This window comes from Micropterus salmoides, unplaced genomic scaffold (genome assembly GCF_014851395.1).
Source record: "Micropterus salmoides isolate LMB-PRFRI ecotype aquatic unplaced genomic scaffold, ASM1485139v1 Ms_hic_scaffold_10, whole genome shotgun sequence".
Lineage (NCBI taxonomy): Eukaryota > Metazoa > Chordata > Actinopteri > Centrarchiformes > Centrarchidae > Micropterus > Micropterus salmoides.
Genome location: NW_024040041.1, coordinates 1,479,713 through 1,502,533, shown reverse-complemented (window position 1 = coordinate 1,502,533; position 22,821 = coordinate 1,479,713). Strand labels below are relative to the sequence as shown.

Sequence of the window (22,821 nt, the reverse complement as noted above, 5' to 3'; positions counted from 1 at the left end):
TGATGGGGCAGCCGTTATGGCAACTGGTTTGAACGCAGTGTAAGCAACAGTGAAGGAAACCATTCCACAGGCCCTCTTCATTCACTTTTATGCCCACACTCTGGCTTTGCCCTCTAAGGCTATTGGGTTTACCTCTACGCGCACGTGCACAGAAAATCTTGTTATGATAAATAACATCATAGAGTATGGTCTAGACCTGCTCAAATCTGGTTTTCAGTGTCCCTGGACATCTGTGCTGCGGTGTGTGTGACTTGCAGCGTTTCTGTAGTTGTTTATATTTTCTCATGTGCAGTGTATTTCTTTCTGTTTATCTATATGCCGTGTATGTGTTGTCAAATTGGGTAGTGTGTTTTGTCTCTTTGCTTGCGTTTTCAGATGTTTGACCACACTGAGCTCTCTGTGCCACCATCAACACAAAACAAAACAGCAGTCGGCAAATAAATCTGGCATTGAGCCAAATTTTCAACCCGTTATACGGTGGGCAAGAACAAAGTGAAATAATTTCATCTTTATATACTTGTGGACATGTTTAGCTCAATCGGCACTGTACGGGACTCCTGTGTTGAAGGTTGGAAGATGGATTCCAAGTAACTGCGGGTAGATTTTTCTCCCTTTTTAAACAATTTGATCATAAGGACACTTCTGCATTTTGTGTCCGTCCTGGTCGTTTGATCCGCATTCCTAAACCTATTGACGCTTATTTTCTTTTCCCTGAGGAAATTCAGGGGAATCCAATCACACGTTTACTGACGGCTTTTTCAGAGGTGTGTCAAGCAGGCCAGAGTCTCTTTTGAATGTTGTTTAGAACTCTTCAAAGTAAAAGCTCTCAATAAACTTGTCATGAAGCATTGCTCGTCAAAAAGTTCTCACGCTTTTATTTTGGAGGTACAATCACTTAAGAGGAAGTGATTGTGTAACTGTAGCTGTCATGACTGAGATCTATTTCAGCTATCATCCATCCATCCAGGGTCACGGGGGGCTGGAGCCAATCCCAGTTTACATCGGGCGAAAGGCGGGGTACACCCTGGACAGGTCGCCAGTCCATCCCACACTCACACCTAAGAACAGTTTTAGAGACACCAATAAACCTAGCCTGCATGTCTTTGGACGGTGGGAGGAAGCCGGAGCACCTGGAGAGAACCCACGCAGACCCGGGGAGAACATGCAAACTCCACACAAAATAGCTGGGGCAACCAGGGTTTGAACCCACAACCTTCTTGCTGTGAGGCAACAGTGCTACCCACTGCACCACCGCGCCATTTTTCTCTTTTTCCAGACTCAGTGACAACTCCACCACTTCTCACATCATTTCACCTACCTCCCTTCCACGCTGTACAACTGAGACAATGCGTCTGTCCTGACATGAGCAATGTATTATTACCACTATAAACTGTGAAGGCGAGTAAGTGATACTTGCGTGTGATAATGGGCTGTGGCAGGAAAATGAACAGGTTGACCAGTGTTCATCACCATCCACTGTAGACTGTCACTCCTGCAAGTGACTAATGGTAATGACTACAGCTCTATGTATGAGCGTGTATTTGGAAAGGAGACTAAAAGTTGGTGTGTGTGAATGTGTGTGTTCACACAGGGAATATTACAATCCATCAAATTCCTTCACTCCTCCTTCAGAAGCTCCGCCCCCAAATATCATGTACTCACATTACTCTGGCAAACAGTCCTTCTCTGCGTCCTACTCTGTCCTACTCTGCCTCAAAAAAGCAAGGTTTTTGCAGTACTGTAGAAGGTGTGATGGGCTCTGCTTTAGTCTGGAGAAGCTGCAGTCTTTAGGCTTAATGCTGGCTCGTTTCTCTTTATTCACCAGGGCACCCGTTCACACACTGGCTCCATCTCTTTATACTCTACCACACACACACACACACACACACACACACACACAGACTGACCGCTGCGGCAAAGCTAACAAAGCTAACCAGCTGGCATCATCACAAACATGACAACAAATGGACATGACAGTACTGAGCTATCGTTTGTCTAAACAGCAAAGCTAAAGTTACTCACCTGCAACCTGGTCATATAACCTGTTTCACAAATTATGCTCTTCAGATGTTCTCCTCTCTGGCTGTTTCTTAGCCATCTTTACAGCGCCGGTGTTTGTTTACAACTGCTTCAAGCACAAGCGTGCTACCACCTATTGCTGATTGTTGTGGCTGCTCGCTCTGAGCAGCTTTCTTTGTGTTCTATTTACAGACCCAGTGCTGAGAGGGAAAACTGGACTTTTTTCCAGAGCACACAAAAAAAACGCACAGCTAGCGACCGTGAGGAACTATTCGCTGAATTTAACAAAGTGTATTGGATTAGATTCACAAAGTATCCATTTAAGGAAAGTAAGGCCAAGCAGGACTCCACTTTCTGTCCATCCATCCATCTTCACTGACTGTCAGACTTACACTCATGCTGTGGCACTGCCTTCATGCAATGAATTTCATAAAAGGGATTTTATCAATGGCCAGACAAAATTCCTAAATTTAACATACTGTGTTCACATGTTTCTTGATAGAATAAAATTTCAAATGGAAGCTACAATTCAAATGATGGCTGAGTCTTGTCAGCACCATGAACAAATTAAAGCACATTCCTCCACGAGGGGACAGCGGGTGATATTACCTTTTCTATAATAATTCACACGATAAATTATTTATGATGTAGCACCGATTCCTTTAGTAAGAAACCAGAGTCATGTGAAATTACTTTTTACAAGGGTGGGGATACCTGTGCTGAGCTGAGACATGAGAAATTGTTATCGTTGAAGTCATGCTGTTGTGGTTTTCTAAAGGACAACGTGGCCCAGTAATAGCAGTAGTTTACCTTGGTGATGTGTTAGAGGTGTGTAAGAGCCTGTAGTCTGCTAAAAGTGAATTACTGGCCAACTCTGCGCTCACTGTGTCCCTATCATGTTGTGTAGAGAGATTTTTACTGAAGAATCAGGAACAAATACATTGCATTACTTCACAAGCTATAAGTAATGCAATGGGTTTTAATTTGAAGCAGCAGCAACAGCACGAAATGTTGGGTTAGAATCAGTAACAAATAAGAGAGATAAGGCTGGGATTAATTTTTTGTGCTTTGCCGTCTCTCTCCTCACTTTCTGCAGGTATTTCTGGCTCCGGATCTGTGGTTGTAGGCTTCCTGCTGCCCCCATATTCCAGCTCGACACCCTCTGCTACAATTATTATTGCTATTGTTTATTTACACCTCTGTGGAACATTGTATTACCGTGTGTAGGTAGAACTGAATACTCACCAGCACAGATGAAGAACATTTTCTGAAGATTTTTCCACTTAAGAGCCTTCCAGAAATGTAGGGATAATGCTCACTGAACCACTGGAACACTGTTAATGTAACATCTATGCAGGAAGTGTTGGTTTTCACTGACAATTGATTAACAGTGAGTTTTAACTTTGCATTTCCAAGAGAACAGGAATTAAAAGGCATGACTACAATGTACTGCTTCAAAAATGCTCCGGGTCACTATCAGAGACAAACACAATGTCCTTTATTCATCTACATTTTCCAATGCCATGAACCTCTCTGGGATGGCTAGCTCTTGTTATACTTTATCTAATCTGCTATTTGAATTGACTGAACACACTTCTAAAATACCAATTTTTAATATACACAAACACAACGTCAGGGGCTCTTGATTCCCTTGCTAATGATGCTAACAAATATTAAATATTCTGACTGCAGCATGGTTTTCAGTCCCAATGGCAGAGGCTCAGGGGCTAATGGGGAGGCAGAGAGATTGAATGTTATGGGGCCTATCTAAGCACCTCCTCCACACACATGTGCACTCAGATGCACACTTTCACACACAAAGTGCATCATTAGTCTGTATATTTGAAGTTTCCACCGTGTGTGCTTGTGGTTCTGTTATTCATTCATGCAGTATTAGTGCCTGAAAACCTTAAATCTGTAGATCAGTCATTCCTCATTTCTGAAGTTGTTTCTTTAACATTCCAGGCAGCATTGGTTTGAAAATTAACATTTAGAAGTGATCCATTACAGATAACGTGAGTGTAGTTCTCAAAGTGAGTTCAATGTAAGCTCAGTAGAAATGTCTTTTGGTAGGTTTGGATTATTTTAGGTAACTCAGTCAGAGATGGTCAGGAACAGGAGTATTAACTGTGTGCCACAGAAAACATTGAAACCTTCTCTAGAAGTATGAGACCACATTTCTGAGTGACAAAAAAAACTCAAGTAAATTTTTGTGTAAATTGTTGGTGGACATGTTATTCTTCCTGGATTTCCACATCATTAATACCTGCACAACTTGTCACAAGTACTGTTATTTCTTTTTAATATCTTTTAACATTTCATCTCACCTAGGCTAGAGATACCACTAGCAGGAAGTATATGATTTGCCTTGATTTTACTGCACTTGCTTATGTTGGGTTGAGTACGGTCTAAACCTGCTCTATGAAAAGTGCATTGAGATAACTTCTTTTATGAATTGACGCTATATAATTGAACTGAATTGAATTGAATTTGGGTTGAATGGGCTAAAATAACCAACCACATGTTTGTATTTTTAAAATATTTAAATGAAGATTTTGTCTGACTATAGATTTCAAAATGTAACCGTTTGCACCTCTTTAACACACTTCAGTGCATGACATTGGCCTTTTGCATTTTTAAAAAAGTCCTCATGTCACTAGATTAAAACTTTGTATGTTAGTTGGTTGTTAGTATTCAGGAACTGTCACTGACAACAACATCTCTTTTACAGTGATGTATAAATGAATACATTCAGGGGCATTAAAGGCTGCTGTGGCTGAGGAGTTAGAGTGGGTTGGCTAGTATTCGAAAGATCGGCGGTTCAATCCTGGCTCCCCCAGGCTGCATGTCAAAGTGTCCTTGGGCAAGATACTGATCCCCGAATTGCCCCAGGCGGCTCTTCTGCCGGTGTGTGAATGTTAGTTTCTGTTTGAGCACTTAGGCTCAGTGTGTGGATGTAGTGTAAAAGTGCTTTGAGTGGTTGAAAAGACTAGAAAGGCGCTATACAAGTACAGAGTGTCCAAAATTTGGCTATATGTGAGCATCAGTACGCACATGCAGATAATATAATGTTGCTCTTGGTTTGTGGCTAACGTTCTCATGACCATAGGAAGTATAAATGTATAGTTTTACTTTGGTTTCATCTGCAGGGGGGAGGTTCCCCCTTTCTGGTTTATATATTCCTGCCTCTGCTGAATAATTTTTATCCCCGGTGGGGACAAAGTTTATCCTCCCTTCAGAATGATCAATGCTACATCACTTGTGATGCAATGGATCACAAAACTTAAGGTTTGGATCGATTTGAGGTTGTTTTTTTTTTAAATGTGCTACTTTAGCTCTGATCTAGCTGCTTCTCTCTCTCTGGGCCTTTCCGAAACTAGACCCTGGCCACTTCCACTCTGACACTCTGGTTGGAGTCACCCTCACAGCGAAATCGAGCTCCCTAACAAGCATAAGTTGGCCCCTGTATTTAAAGTTGGTCCCTGTATTTATATACAGGGGCCAACTTTCGGACAAACTACCCTTTCCCCCCAGGGTAAATAGAATCTGACATTACTGCTGCAACAGTTGTATTAAAGGGACTGTATGTAAGTTTTTCAATGAAATTAATTATTATTGTAAATGGGCTCAAAACTCACTTAGAAATGAAGCACACGCCTGTTTTCTCTGTTGCTTGCATCAGCCACTATTCTGCTTTTAATGTGAGGACACCAGGTCGGATTCAGCCCTGTGCGCGCTCCCGAGCCTCTCTCGTACTACAGCACGGCAGCTAACAACATGCAGTCCACTAACACCATAAAACAACTTGCTCACAGCAAAAAACACAGACTCCATGTAAGGATACTAAACAACAATAAAGGTTTATGTGCTGAAGCCCATCAGACCAAACAGGTTCAGATGATGTCGAGTAAGAACAAAGTGAGCATTAGTAAAGCTGGAGAAACGCAGAGAAAGTGACGTTAGCTCGCCGGCTAACACCGGGCAGTTGCTAATGTTATCCGGTGCAAAGTTATATCACTTTCCACATTAATTCACCAACTAACGCGACCCATGTTACTATCCTGTGTACCACTGTTGATTTAGCCTGCAAGAAAGGATATAACGGTGAAAAGCAAATGTGGAGCAATTTGTTTACTAAGTTTGCAGCCAGGAGCAGCCAGCTAATGCTACAGTACCTCAGACCTGCCGCTGTTTGCTTCGTAACGTTCAGTTTAGGTTTATTGTGGTTTTACCAATACTCAGGTACACAGCTTCTCCACCTCTCCGTCGCTGTAACTAACGTGACCCACATAATATACATTACTGCAACTTCACAACGACAACAACCCATTGCTGAGCCTCCGGAGACAGATTCACTGAAAGCAGCAGACGAGCTAATGATGTAGCACGTCGGCTAAATGCTAAATGCAGTAAATGTACCGTGATCATGTAACGAGCATGGATTAGTTCAACCTGCAATTGATAAAAATATTACTGTAACGTTGCAGTGGGAGTTTACCTGAGTTTCCAGTATATTGTGTGAAGCAGTCTCCCTCTCTGTCTATAGCTGCTGTCACTCTGCCTTTTTTCCGGGAGGATTGTGCCGATATGCGGGTCGCTGCACTGAATTAAGTAACATAACGGTGCCGGTGTTGATCTGCCTCTGAGACGGGAACGTTGAAGTAACAGAGCCTGAACATGTCTGAGTGAAAAGCCACAGATTGCATGCTGGTGTTCCTGCGTTCATTGCAGGATTTCTGTATGAAAGTGGTAGTGTTTTGGATTGTGCTTGCTCACGAGTTCAAGCGAGCACACGCCTGGTAGCAATCTTAAAACCGCACCGCTAGTGGCCGCTGGAAACTCCATAATGCCCCTTTAAGATTCAGGAAAAGTGTGTTTTTAGCAAAACTGAAAGCATTTGTCATTTATTTTGAGCTTGTGTCGAATATTTATTTAAGAACATGACTTTAGATATGTACGAAAATGAAATGTATTCTTTTATGAAAAGACTGATTTTCATTGTAAAGAAAAGCCTATATATTTTGTACCTCTTTATCTTATCTGAAAAGTATTACATTCACAAATCCAACATTTCAATATAAATCATACATTATATTGAAGCATTAGTCTGAAGAATGTACAACAGTTAAAATGTTTAAAGTCTTAGCTGTTTTTCTGTAATGCCTTTGTTGCTTGTTACGTGATCCCCCTGTGTATCTAGTTGTGCCCTGTTCTATTATTCTGCCGTTTAATGTAGGCTGTTTTGTTTTGGCTGACAATTTTCGTATGAGATGAATACAATTCAATAAAAACAACAGTTGTATTGTCTATCAGACAAGAGCCCTTTTTTAATAAACACAATATAATCTTTGGGCTATGTTGTTAACCTGTGAGTGGTGATATGAAATGTTAGTGTAGTTCCGGAATTTAATAATCCGACATGTTAACCAGCGAAGTCACACGGAACTCACATTTGAAAAAAAGTCCCCCATCGTGCAGCAAAGGGATCGTGCACCTTCCACAAGCCGGTATCGGTGCTCACTCTGCATTGGAGGGTTTAATAACCCACTACCACTCCGCCCTCAATGGTTTCGGATGGCACTCAGTGTGGCGGCACTCAGTGTGGCGGACCCTCCGCATGAACGCGCAAACGGAGTGGAATAGGTAGGGAGAGGGAGTAGCAAGCAGTTTCAGAGAGAACATGAGTGAATGAAGCCTGAATAGTGTGAATAGTGTCTCTTTTCTGTTTATTGAATGGGAGTTTCAGTATGTGTTTCTGTACTGGTAAAATAAAGTTGTATTTCTCTCTTGGTTAGAATGTAGTAGCTGTTCATTATAGTCTCTTTCTGAACAGCGGTTGTGACACGACCAGCTATGGAGGGTTGGGGGCTTGCATGTGTGTAGCAACAGGGCAGAAACCACGGAGATGGCAGTGTAGCATGCAATGTCATACCAGTAAATAGTACTTACATAAATATCTGCACCATAAAATCCATCCTGGTAAACAACACTGCAGAGGATGCAAACAAACACAAACAAACAAACAATTAAAAAAAACATCCATATTAGAGCATGTTAACATGCAGGCACTGGGCTAACAACCCCCCATCTCCACTATCCACAAAATGATTCAGAAAAGACATAAAAGGGGGCAGAGTCAAAGATGAAATACAACAGGCACCCCCTCCTCTCTAATAGCTGGGTAAGGAGGCTGGGATGGTTCCAAAACAATCTCTAACTGCATCAAGAGTACAAATAAGAGAACAGCTAGAAGTCTGATCAGCAGTATCAGATTTTTATATCTAAAAATAGAAATCATCCATTGACTTTTATGGATTTAAGAACTCTTAATGCAGAGTACATTAAGCTCAGACTTGTGTTATTGAGAGTCTGAATATGAGACAGGAGGATTCAGCACACCTCATTTGCAATTTGCAACAGTGTTTGTGTGAACCTCTTCAGCTCAGTTGGGGCCTGTTTCATGACGCCAGATTAGTGGGTTAGCCAGCTATCTTTGGGCTTTCAGGTTTTTTGGTACTACAAAGTTGGTTCACTTTTAACTGGGGTAGTGCAAGGAACGACACAACCCATTGTAGGTACCGGAGAGGGAGTCGGGCGCTGGGGCGTACAGGGCCAGCGACATCTGGTCTGGTTGAAGCCCGATGCTCCTGATTTTACACATGATCCATGATGATACAGCAATATAGAAATTAATGGCAAAAAAAGCATACTCTCAGTATTTTAGAGACCCCCCCCCCTGAAATTTCAAAAATCATGTTTTTAGGGGAGCTAAGCTCCCCCTGGCTCCCCCGTAGTTCGCACGCTGCTCACCAGGCACAAACTACTTGTCTCCACCTCTTTTGTCAAGTTTTAGCTTTGACACCATTATTATTATTATTATTTCCTTTTCTACGTCTACACTCCCGGAATTATACAAGAAGAAGAAGAATAACATAGTGACGAAACGAGCTCTGTAGTACCATTTGTCCATTTTAAGCTACTGTAGAAACATAGGGAAGCAACATTGCGACCTCCATGTAAGGGGGACCCGCAGTTACGTAGATAGAAATGGCTCATTCTAAGGTAATAAAAACATAACTGTTCATTATCTAAGGTCTTTATACACCACTGAAAACATAGGATCTGTCAATAAATCCTCAGAAATATTACACACTGAACCTTTAAGAATAACTTCATTTCAGCTGCAAGCCCAGTGGAACAAGGCAGGATGAAATCAAAAAATATTTTATCATGTAGTGTGTATTAGGCAGTTTTCCATGAAGACAACCTGCTCGGAGCAGTTTAGAGATGCAGCGTAAATTGCCATGGCGACATAACTTGGGTAACACCTATCTACCTTTCGTAGTACAGTTTAATCGGGAAGTTACACCTGACGTCACAAACTTACTCCTGAAGTTACCTGGATAAGCCAGTTACCTCTTTTCGTAGTACAGGCCACTGATCTGTCTAATGATATGTAAGAGCTGCATCACCATTAGTGCTGAAATTAAAATCCTCCCTCCTTGTGCAGTGTCGGCATGTATGTGTGTGTGTGTGAGAGAGGGACAGAGAGAATACATTCCTCATCTAACTATCAATAAAACGAGCAGGACACTGCTGTCAGCACTGCATTATGACGTAGCTTCATTTAACACGACGAGCTACAAACAGCACCAAGTTTCCAATTTCCCAGGCAATAGACTTGTTTCACACAGTTTGTGCTGTCTGTGCTAGCTGGTAATTATTAACTTCTCAAATGTCAAGGTGGCCCAAAGAGCTGTTTCATACATTTAAATGAAGTCTATGAGTCTGCAGAACAGGCACATGCACATATTGGCATCGTGATACTACACTGTCATGTCAGGCCCCCTTAAAGACATGAAGGACCACACATAGAAAGCAGACTTGGTTTTTCACAGGTCAGCTCATTGCCACTCAGGACAGTTTTAATAAAAATACATCACGGTCCATATTAATAATTCACCATCCGACTCCAGTGGGGGCAATTAAGTGGTGAAGCAGCATTAATGAAAGTACAACCTGTAGCCCATAAGTCTTTGTCAAGACCCTGTCTGAATGTTCACCCAGAGAACTATCTTCCTAGTTAGTGTTCTTAGTGGGTGAAGGTAATGTTGGATGGTTATTGTCATACCCTAATACGCTAACATGTCGCATATTCTATATTAGTGGCCTGTACTGAAAAACAGGCTTACGTTAGAGTCTTGCCTTTATTTCTATATTTTTTTTTATATTACCCTGTTTTATAATTCTATTTTATAATTACGAAAGAAAGTTCTTTCATTTTAATTTGCTGTTTATTGTGTTTGATGTTCATGTAAATTCAACACTGTCTCTATGTTGTCCGACATTCAGCATAATGTACATTTCCACAGCAATAGAGCCATGTCATACTCACCACTCCGCTGCTCTCTTCTTTCTCTCTTTCTCCATCAGAGTTAAGCTACTGCCAGTGAAATTTACTATAACCTTCAAAGATTCTCTTTGAAGTGCTGTATATAAAATAACTTTATTTTTTATATTACATATGCTTTTGCATTTACACATTGTCTATTGATATTATATTTATATACTTAAACATGTGGCATGATGATGAGGATGTTGATAAGGATGAATTTTTCTTCACCAGTTTATGGAAATGTTTTTCTTTACGTAAAGGGAAACACAAAATTATGGTGGCAGGTGACAATTAAAAATCTAACCGAATCTTATGCAGCAAGGCTCTCAGGCATCTCCTCATGTGTGTGACACACACTCCTGTGAGATATTGAGATATATATTGAGATATATCCTGTGCTGAAGAAAGCTCAGAAACCACTGGATTTCTAGAGGAAGCTTAAGAAGGCCAAATTCCCACGGCAAGTTCTTGTCAGCTTTTACAGAGCAGCAACAGAAAGCATCCTGACTGGAAACATCACTAAGATGGAATGTGCACGGCCCAGGACCGGAGGGCTCTGCAGCGGGTGATTAAAACTGCTCAGAACATCATTGGTACGCATCTCCTGAGCATCAGTGATATCAGTGAGGTGAGGTGCCTACACAGACACCAAAGGATACTAAAGGACAGTACCCACCCAGCCACAGCCTGTTCACCCTGATGCCTTCTGGGAAGAGAGAGAGAGAGGTTTCTGCTGCCGCACCACCAGACTGCAGAGCAGCTTTTCCCCCCAAGCTATCAGACTCTTAAACTCTAATTCATCCTCAGCACTGCGCGACAGAATATAGTTTATTTCTGTTTACCATTTTAATAATTGCTTCTATATTAATGTATATTGTCTGCTACGTAGTAGAAGGGATCATCCCTGCTGAGTCAGCAGACCAAAGCGACCCAAATCCAATTTTTTTGCCCATATGTGACTCAGATCTGATCTTTTTATGACAGTTACGCCAAGTCACATGGAATCTGATCTTTTCCAGTTTGGATTCGGGTCACTTTCATATGTGGTCCAAATCCAAAACAGACCAGATCTTTTTAAATACGACCTGAGTCTGGACACTCACGTCGGAATTGATTGAACTTTGACGTCACTGTAGAGCAGCTGTGCTGCGCTGAATGAAAAAGCTCCACAAAAGCCATTATTAAACATGTGTCTCTCTTTCTTCTCTACCTCACTATCATCTGCTCACAAATTCCCTTTCTTACACCTGAAATCCACCGGACCGTGAGCTCTCTTTTGAGTTATGTGCATGCTACTGTGTCCGAGCAGACATAGTGGGAGAGAGAGAGGGAGGGAGTTGTGGGGCAGATGTGTTGTACAGTGCCAGAAACCGTAAAAGAAAAGAACAGAAAAAAATTGTGACCCGTGAGAGGCCAATGAAAAACGGGAGTCTCCCGTGAGCTAACCGGAGCAAACGTCTGCGGCTCTGTTTACTTCTGTAGCCTACAACAGCGTGCTGCGTGTGACGTTGTGTTATCCTTCTGTACATGCGGGTCACTTTCAGGCCGTATACAGTACACACTGGAGTCTGATATGGGCCACATTTAAACAATAATGTGATGATGACAATGATAAATGAATACATTTCTGCTTATTGTCAAAACTTCTGCACATTCAGAATCTCTTCCACATATCTGTGTTCTCTAAAATGTCAGGAAAAAAGAATATTACGAGACTAACATCATCATTTAATGAGAATTCCTAATATTTTCTGAAAGTCTACCTGCCCTATACTCTGCTGTGCATTACGTGATTGCTCCTCTGGTAGTTTGGGACTGCATGTTGCATGTGGAACCAAAAGTAGTGATGTGGTGACATTTTTACATTCAGTAAAATTTTCAGCTGGTAAAAAACGCTTTGGTGGACACAAGCCCTATCAAGGCATACACAGATGCATCAGCTGTGGAGAGGAGTTGATTTGCTTGGCGAGTTGATGTTAGCGGTTAAACATTAATTTTCTGAGAAAACTGATGTGTGAGATCAGAGTGTGTTTAAAAATGTCTCCTGCAGTATATATCAGCACCCTGACCTGACCTGTGCTTGAAAAAAATCTGCATTTTCTTCAGCAAATGCCGGTGGAGCAGGGGGCCTGGGTCTTAAAGGGCTATGTCTATACTCATAGAATCGGGAGTTACAATATGGAAATTAAGTTTCATAGAATATAAAGGATAAGGGTTAAGCTGATGTAGTCAGTACCCACTATGACACCAAGGCCCACAAGCAGGTAACCACCAGAAAAATGCTATGATGATATTACACTCCGTCCACACACCACTGCAACTGCAAAAGGGTGGACATTGATTACGTACCATAATGGTACCACTCATGGATGCTGCATTGACAGCGCCACGACTTGTGAGTGCCTCCTGTAATGAACAAAACAGCTGCTGTGTCTGCCTTACGTACTGAGACATTTCTTCTGCCTCATTTCTGTGAGGCGGGGGAAAGAACCCCTTTAAGGGAAATAACTAACTAAGTCACCCAAAATGAGTTTGTTAGGACTTTAGGTGTGAATGAGGGATTAGGCTGTAAAGTTGCTGCTCTCTCATCCTCTCCAACAGAAGAGACTGACATAGGTCACTCACTCTCTTAGCCTATGTCAGAGCTAGGAGGAGCACTGTTTTTAGGGATAGCATCTTGAGAGAGATTTGGGCTTTCGGCTCAAAAGGGGGACCTCCCAGAACAGACGGTTGGCTGTCGTCTGATTCCAAATATCGAATGCACAAAAACTGACCTCTCTCCATAGCCTGCGTGTCAGGATCAAATGGCTGCAGTATACGCTTTAAATGTAGATTACGTTAAATTGTTACCTGCCAACATCTGAAACAACAGCAAGTGAGGGACTCAGCTTCCACTCGTTGTGAGAGGGACACCTCAAGACATCGAGTCCGCATGTATGGCACTGCTGTCTTGTTGTCTGTCCTTACATGTCTGTTTGTCAGTAGAGGAGGAAATGACACGTGTAGCCTTCTGTGATTAGCCTTGACATCCATTGTTATTAAGCATCTGACAACATTATGGAAAGGATCCCTACAGAGAGAGACCTTTTTTATAGAGTAAAATACTTTTTGTTTAACCAGAACAGTTGATATCTCTGGTTTTTAACATAGTCATAAAAGCTAAATAAATAACAAGAACCAGTAGCAAAATGGCAAATCAGATCTGGCTGCCCACAATGCACAGCTCTGCTTGGCTCGTCTCCAGAGCATTAAGCCATGGAGAGTTAGCCAGATCTTCTCTCTCTATGTCTGTTGCTGCTCCTAGGCTCTGGAATGACCTTCCTCTGTCTGTAAAAACTTGTCCTTCATTGAGTACTTTTCAGAGTGCACTTAAAAGTTATTTGTTTTCTTTAGCATTTGATAATGCTTTGTAACTTGTGTATGTTATATGTTTGCTATGTTTTTTTTCTGTTTTTTTTATTTTCTCTTTTATACCTTCTGTACAGCACTCTGGTTCCACTTGTGGTGTTGAAAGTGCTCTATAAATAAAGTTGAGTTGAGATCTTCCGCTGGGTCTGGGAAGATGTTTTTTTTTTCTTAATGTTTTGGTAACTGGGTAAAGTTTAAGTAGACAACCTCCCATCCCTCCTTGTACACGGCATTGCTCAATGACACCACAGTATAGAGCCGAATTGACAGTAATTTCCCATGAATTCGTGCAAAGGCATATTTTTTTATGGAGCATGCCTGTTCATTAATTCACCGTGCTGTGGAGGTCGGGGAGTGTGTTATTGCTGTGAGGTGAGGCTGGCATTCACTCCACTGACTCTAAGCACAGATATTCAGGACTTGCCATTGGATAAGGGAAAGAGAGAAGGAGAAAGATGAAGAAATGACAACAGAACAAAAGCAAGAAAGACTGCTCACCTTCCATAAGTTGGAATGTGGGGAGGCGGAGCAGCCGCCCTGAATGTGTTGTACACGGTCCGTCCTCGACCTCGTAGGTGGGCTCCTCTGTATGCTGCTGCACCACCTGCTGGGTAGGGAAATCCTGGTACTGGAGACAAAGAACAGAAAATGATGCATACCTCTGATGTCACAATGTCCTCTGCAACTTATTTAAGTAGTGTTCATGGATGGTATGGCACAAACAGCTGTACCCCTGTAAGTTGAGTTAGTTAGCATTTGAATCCTGGAGAGAATGTGTAAAGTAGAAAGAAAATGTAAAGAGAAAGAAAGAATAATGGCAGTGGAGTAGAGCTATTGCAGCTGCGTGTTATTAACTTATCATTAATCTTAAAGGGAGACGAAGCTTAATTTGAGAACTGGGGTGAGTAAAGGTTGAGACGGAGATCGAGGTGCCATTTCCAACCCTAATTATACGTCTCTTCAAAAGGGAGATTTAATAAAATGCTAATAGAAACAGTGAATCATTCATTGACCTAATAAAAAATGGAAGGTTTGAGCCAAAGGATAAGAGTTTATCAAAGAGAGACAAGGAGCGGTGTGAGGCTGATAATTGTTTCTATTCATCTTTCGTCACCTTGATTTTAGGACTGAGTGGCTTGGCTACCTTTAAAGTCACACTGATGACTCTTCCCAACACTACTCCACTCTGCTATTGACTCGGGGTAAATGAAAAGGAGTGCTTGGCATATTCCATAGAGAACAACTTAGGACTTAAGAATACTGAGCAATACTGCACAATTCAATTTCAGTTCAATTTTATTTATATAGCGCCAAATCACAACAACAATTATCTCACAGCGCTTTTTTTGTGAGATAACTAATAACCCAATGACAATGTTAGTTATACTGTATGTACTAAGGATTAGCAGCCCTTCTTTGACCACAAAATTGTCAAAAAGGGGTTGTCCATATTCACTATGGGGCTGCACCATTGCATTGTCTTGGGAAAAAGACAAAATTGCAGAGTCTCAAATCCTTTTGGATGACAATCATGGCAACTTTATGCACCAATTGGACAGGAATGCAGAGATGTCAAAGTAGGCAGGGTTTGAACTTCGTTTTTAAGATCTCTTTTATCATTCATCACACTTTTGTCATAAGCAGCATTGAATGTTCCGTCACACATTCCCACATGTCAGAGAGTCATTCCAGGCATCACTACGCCAGAGGTAGGCCATCACAGCTCTGGATTTTCATGTGTTTTGGACAATGCACAAAGGAGTTAAATGTCATTTCCAGTGTCCACTACGTGACACTACAGAACACCCACTAATTGTACGTTATCTTGTAGTTCACCAAGTGTAGACCACACCATGAGAATTTCATGTAAATCCAACCATGATTTAGTTCATGTCGCCAGTAGGTGGCGCAATGATTTCATCTCTAAATTGGCATGTCTACGTCCTCAGGCCAGCACTCTTATCAAACATGTAAATTTGGGGGAAGGTACAATGCGCACTCAAGTTACTCAAACAGCTTCCTGTTTCACTGCAAACAATAAGCCATCATTCAATTCAATTCAATTCAATTCAATTTTATTTATATAGCGCCAAATCACAACAACAGTTATCTCACAGCGCTTATCATAAAAGAGCAGGTCTAGACTGTACTCTGTGATGTTATTTACAGAAGTCCAACAGTTCCCACCAAGAGCAGCACTAGGTGACAGAGGCAAGGAAAAACTTCCTTTTAAGAGGCAGAAACCTCGAGCAGAACCATGGCTCAGGGTGGGCTGCCATCTGCCTCCAACGGTTGGGGGTGAAGGAGAGAGAGAGCAACGGCATGTGATTAAAAATCTCAAGCTTAACTGTTTAGCATCATCAAGGTCTTAAGACTTTGTTGACCACATTTGAGATGGATTTGGCAAAACCTGCTAGGAGTAATTTGTAGGAGTGTAAGGCCTGTTAATTCCTGTTGCCAGCAGGTGGCGCTGTTGATGATTCAACATTTGGGACTCATAACAAACGTGATGTTTGGGACAGATGTGACCAAGAGCGCTCAAGTTACAACAACTTCCTTTTCGAGGTGACACACACTGCAGTCATAACATATTAATAACATAATGGCACAATTTACTAATACAGACACTCCTGGTACACTCCTTGCACATACATACAAAACACACACACACACAATGGCACGCCCCAATGGCATTTTGGGTACTTGAAAGGTGAAACAAAGGTAAATCAATAAAAAGCAATTCTGTAATTAAAAGAACGTAGGGGTGAATTAGGCAAATGACTGGAGAGGTTGAAAATATTGATTTTAATTTACAAAATATATTTCACACCTTTTGATATCCTTGCTGAAATGGGCAATTAGATTTCCTTCTTTCTTGTCCTTTGCTTCACTCCTCCTCTCCTCTGCCTCACTCTTTTATCTGTCTCTGTTCTTATCACAAAATCCAGGTATGTTTCACCTCAGTAACCATGGTTAATGCCAGGGTGGGGGGTTGGCCAGTGGTTAAGGGTTGGGGGAGGTGAATGCTGGGATGGTCAAGATTGAAGATGGATGGCATGTGGGTGGCAGTGAGGGCGGCAGTATGTGTTTTTGTTTTGCAGCAGGGATGACAGTCTGTTGATGCGTTTGTGCAACTCAGCATAGTTGTCAGGCTATAAACAGATTTTGCCTGGTTGCATGTTGCTTGGAAGGAAAGCAGAGGAGGAAGAGGTGAGGAAGGTTAAAATGAAAGGGGTGGGCAAGGAGAAGGAAAGAAATGAAGATGTTGAAGAAACTGAAGAATAAAACAAATGAAGAGGGAGATAACGACAAAGGAGATAGTGACAGTTGGAGAAGGGTATGTCCTCCTACCTGCATAGATTTCTGGACTGTAGACAGTGCTGACCACTGGATTTAACTTCCAGCCTGAAACAAGACAGGCCACAAGACAACGAAACACACACAGACAGGGAACAGTGTTTTAGTGTAGTTAGTTTAAATGCCTTATATGCTCTGACTGAACTTTCACCTGTCCGGGAATGTATTCAAATATTTTGAACACATTGAGGTCACATTAATACCTTCTTCACATGTCAGTTGACATTTTATATTGTCTTATATGAAATGTTCATCTCAAAGCTCTTGGTTAGAGCACTGATATTTAAATAATAATCTAAGTGTAGCTTGAAGAGACTACAAATTTCATTGTACAAGTACAGTCCATTAACCATTAACAATCTTGAGGTCTACTGTAAATCCATCAAGCCTCTCAAACCCAGTTTAATGGTAAACTAAATGTAAATGCTCCGTATTTGTATAGCGCCTTTCTAGTCTTTTCGACCACTCAGCCTAAGTGCTCAAACAGAAACTAACATTCACACACACTGGTGGAACAGCCGCCAGGGCTCAGTATCTTGCCCAAGACATGGGGGAGCCAGGGATTGAACTGCAAATCTTCTGATTAACAGGCAACCCACTCTATCTCCTGAGCCACAGCCGCCTAAGAGCTAAGAAACATCACATGGTCAACAATAAACCTGTAGCCAATGTTAACTTCGTCTTTCTCTCGGATAAATTTAGCCAGCAGATGGTGGCAGCGGAAAGTGGATGATAATGTTTCCCAACTATTTTTAAAATCATGGTAAAGCCAGCATGCATACATCTTTCAAATATATAATAAAATGCCAATCTAATCAAGTTAACCTCCCTTAGCTACACAGCTAGTAGCAAGCTAGAAAGCTGATGCTGAGCTACACATGTTTGATAACTATTTAGGTGACTCACCCTCTGGGTGCATTTTTCGGTGTGATAAAGTTTGATGTGGTCAATCCTGTATTCTTTATATTGGATATAGTGATTCTTTAGTTTGGGCTTTGTGTGAAGTTATAATAGCCAAATGTTCTGACAAATGGCTCAGCAGCTGCAAGTGAGCTCACCATAGTGTTGTAGCTGCAGCTTCACAGTCATCTGTGGTGAAGTGCACCAAATAAAGATTGTTCACGAGTCCTTTTGAGAAGGAGTCTCAAGTCACTGTGCGTGCGACGACTAATTTGCGTTATCAGTCAGTACCATAACGTATAGTTGTATCAACATGTTTTTAGTCAACAACGGACTGTCAAATCAAATAATATTTCAAGAATATTTACTCAGTCAGTCAGTTTTCACATCAAACTGGAGGGATAATAAATAATAACTATTCTAATAATAAATTATAAATTTAAGTAAACTAAAATAAAGTGTCTAATTTTTAGAAAGAAAAAAGAAAGAAAAAGTGTAGCTTGAAGTGATGAAGTGTAGTCTTAACCAATTTTATAATAAACACTCAACACATCATAACAAATGAACAGCTACCACTTTGTGTTAGTTTAGAGAGTATTTTGTGTGTTTGTATTCTTAATATTGCCTGTCTGAGTGGCTTCAGTCAGTGTTTTTGGAACCTTTGTATATCACCTAGTGTGATTTAGTGTACCAAGAGTTGGCCATTCTTTAGTTTGAGACCTCTAAGTTGCAGAGTAAGTGCTAGTTTGTTTTTGTCCATTGTATTTCTGTAAGCTTATGTGTGCTGACCTTCTTTTGTTCTGTAGTGTATTTCTGAGCCCAGAGCTAAGTACTGTCTTTTGACAAGACCCTCTTTTGCTTCATTTTGTGTTTTCTTTTGTGTGAAGTTTCTTTCTGTTAAATTTCCTTGTGCAGGCGCACTCTCCTGGTTAATTAAACACCTGACATTAACCAGAATCGTCCAGTTGTCGCATTCCACCTCATTTCCAATCCCAATTACGTGTTACTGCCTCCCTTAATGAGCAGGGTCATAACAGCGCGCACACAGACTGAGAGGGAAGAACAGATGTCATTGCAAGAGAAAACAAGTGGCATACAGTAGTACTGAGGCATCTACAATACAGCAAATACAATTAACGACATATATAAATTAACCATTCAGTTTATTTGTGGAAGAATTATCATATATTTTGTGGGAGATTATTTTGAATTGTATGAATGTGTTGTTTTTCTACCAACATGCTATCATCTTTTGTTGACAGTTTAGAAAGACTTTGTGCCTTAAGGATGTTGCTGTGACGGGCATATTTTCTAATGAGCATATTTCCTAATGTTTACTACAAATATGCATGTTTTTTTGTATTGTGCTTTTATATGTATGTATATGTATGCAAGGCATAATCCTTGCATGACATAAATAAAAGTACAATATCAAAGGGTTGACATGCTGTCCTCATGACACAAATAATACTTTTCTATAGTTATATACTGTACTTAGTTAATATAGTTCTCGGCTGCAGGCAAAGAGGGCTCCGAAGAAAACGTTTGCCCTCTGTTGTCTTGAGCCAGGCCTGCTAGCATCCCCTCATAGTGAGGGAGCAGCAATAGGCTCAAGCGGAACTTAGTGGACAGGCTGGAGTGTTTGGTTTGACCATGTCCTGGATGTACGATGGACCTGAGGCTTTTGTAGCATGGCAGGCAACTACCAGTAGGAGAACTTGAGTAGGTTGAAGAGGAGCTGCAGAAGACGTACACGTATCACATGTAGGCACACCAGCCAGGAGAGAGTTGCAGAAGTCTAGGCACGAAAACTGGACCAGAAAATGGCTAAAACCCCTTCACTTCCCACAATGCAACTCAGTAACATCTTTTGGTCGGCCTTCCTTGCCTGGTAAATGGCAAACTCCATGTCCCACAGTTTGTAACTCAGGTTTCTACAAAATGTAAATGTATGTGTCTGTAAGGTGACAAAACTCATGACATCACCAGACAAAGGCATCACTAACCTGAAGCATTTAACAAGAACTGCTGGATCTGGTGTCAAAGCTGTATATAAACTTCTTGCACTGGAATCAAATCTCTCAAGAGGGACTTCCGGTTAAGGCGTGGTGCTAGTGGGCCGCGTCTTGGTGAAGCTCCGAAGCTAACTTATTGAACTAATTATTCACGAGACCGCAAACAGTTTAAACATCACATATACTTGAAATGATAGAACACCAGACAATACAATGGTTGGGGAGTCTCAGAAAACAGCAACAAAGCTCAGCAACATCGAAAACACCAGCTACTTCACAAGCTAATGCTAGCACGTCTGCAGCTAGTGTAGAGGAAAAGGCTAAAGATGTGACAGCAGATGGGCTCGGCACTGAGGTCCTCAGCGCCATACACTTGATGAAAAATAACTTCTCAGATAAATTCAAAGATATGCTAGCCGGGATAAGTGGACTCAAGAATGAACTACAAAGCCAAGCTGACATGATAACAGAAACTGAAGACAGAATTGGGAGGGCCGAGGACGATCTGACGCTATGCACAACACTATTAAAAATCTGAAAGAGAAGTGTGCCACGCTGGAAACGAGAGTAGAAGAGCAGGAAAATAGAGGCTGTCACAACAATTTAAAAGGCCAAGAAGTGTGCTTTTTTAGAAGGATGGCTACCAAAAGCTCTTGGCACGGACACCTTTCCCAACCCTCCCGGCATCAAGAGGGCGCACAGGATAGGACAACTTATTGCTAGCCAGGATACAAAACCAAGAGCGGTTATTATGAAATTCCTTAACTATAGAGAAAAATAAAAAGTTATGCGAGCAGCCCGAAGACTAGGAGAAGTGCAGTTTGGAAACTACAGCGTCCGATTCTACCTGGACTACTCAGCGGAAATTCACCAGCAGCAGCAGCAGCTCTTCGACACAGTGAAAAGACAGCTACAATCCAAGGGTCTCCGCTATGGCATGTTCTACCCAGCCATCCTGGTAGTCACGCACAACGGACAGCGACATTCATTCACGTCGGGCCTCGACGCGGAAAAGTTTGTCCAAAGAATAAAGAGAGATACTACTTCCACATCAACACCGGACAATGAGTAGATTGAACAGAATCTGCTGTATTGTGGCTATCACGACACCGGCTGTTTCCATGTGGCCAGAGGTAAACAACCTCATAATGATTGTTAGGCTGTGATAAGCTATTAATGCGGTAACCTGTAATGTTAACTGCCAGTGCAATTATGCAATGCTATACTGGAAACGATTTGTTCTTGAATGGCTGCTTAAAGATGACCAGGCACTAAAACATACAAATCCATCTGGTTTATAATAATGACGTTGAAGCTCAGTGTGTTTCATTCTGAATAATTGTCCCTCTAGTGAGGATGTTTTTCTTTGTCATTTCTATCTCCTTGTTTGATAACAGTTTACACATGTTCCCATGCCAAGAGGCAAGATCTGTTTCATGTTCACAGAATGTTCAACTGGTCTGAGGCATTTAAAGCTTATATTAGAGGTGTGATGATAAGCTATACAAGTTATAAATCAAAGTCCCACTATAGAAATCTAATCAACCTTGAGGCCCAGATTAAAGCTCCAAAGCTAGACCTATATCAAAATGATAGGAAACATAAGGAGCTCCTTTTGTTAAGAACTAGGTATAAAGAACTCTCTACATTCGCTGCAGGCTACGCTCGCGACTCGTGGGAGACCTGGCAAGCGGTTTGCTTGGATGTTTTATCTGTGGAGGACATTGAAGATTTATGGATAATTGGAATTTTGTTAGTGGGCTTCCTGATTATCGGGCTTGGAATCTCCCTAATATATCGTAAAATTGGTAAGACAGCCGCCAGCAAATTTACCCAAAAGCTGTCTGGGGAACTTAAAGAGTGCTTAAATGGAGTGAAAGAAAACCTGAAGGTTTTACAATAAAGGGCTGATCAGAACGGTGAACCGTTTCGTAACATCTCAGACTGGTCTGTGGAAGTGCAGAGGAGGATTGACACCATCGGGGCCCAGTCTGGTGAGCTGCTGAGAGTAACCACTGGCCTGACAATGAAATTAGAAGAAATGTCGAAATCACTACATGAACTGGATGCACGTATGACGCTGAGGATGAGAGCGATTGAAGGACACTGATCCGGATAAATGTTACAGAATCAACCTAAATTGGATTAAAAATTATTGTCTTAGTTATTTATTTGTCCAATCTGGCATCATCTATACCAATACTAGTTAGTGTAATAGAATCTTTTGGGAAATTCTCTGGATATAAGGTTAATAACTCCAAATCCACCATTTTGCTTTTGAATAAGAATGAGAGACAAAACCCACAGATTACCACGATTTTCTCACCTTCTCAAAAGGGGTTTGCATACTTGGGGATCAATATTGTTCCAGAAATTGAAAATATTGTTGCTTCTAATTATGATCCTTTAGTACAGTCTGTTAGTGAATCGCTGAATAGATGAATGCCTATGCCCATCTCCATGTTAGCTGCATTAATGTTCTTAAAATGTAAATTCAATCAATTCCTCTCCCACTTTCACAATCCTTCTTTTGAAAACTAAGAAACCTTTTCTCAAATTTTATATGGAGCAACAGACGTCCAAGACTGCAGCTCTCTCTATTGTATCTTCCCTATGATGAAGTCCCTAATTTACAATGGTATTACTGGGCAGCACAGCGACGTACAGCAATGTTTTATTTCTCTGCTTCTGATCCTCCAGCGTGGCTAACTATTGAACGTACTACAA

General features: G+C 41.3%; 1 protein-coding gene across 3 annotated transcripts in view; it reads right to left on the bottom strand.

Moving 5' to 3' along the window:
• The window catches only part of rbfox1 (RNA binding fox-1 homolog 1), a 276,075-nt gene that overhangs the window by 62,345 nt on the left and 190,909 nt on the right, over positions 1-22,821 (bottom strand). For all 3 annotated transcript variants that reach the window (XR_005447445.1, XM_038739155.1, XM_038739164.1), the window contains exons 7-9: positions 17,174-17,227; positions 14,321-14,450; positions 7,969-8,008 (exon numbers count right to left, since the gene is read on the bottom strand). Coding sequence is in view for 2 of the 3 variants with exons in the window: in XM_038739155.1 (XP_038595083.1) it covers positions 7,969-8,008; positions 14,321-14,450; positions 17,174-17,227 (224 nt within the window). In the remaining variant the exon portion in view is untranslated. The remainder of the gene's footprint in view (positions 1-7,968; positions 8,009-14,320; positions 14,451-17,173; positions 17,228-22,821) is intronic.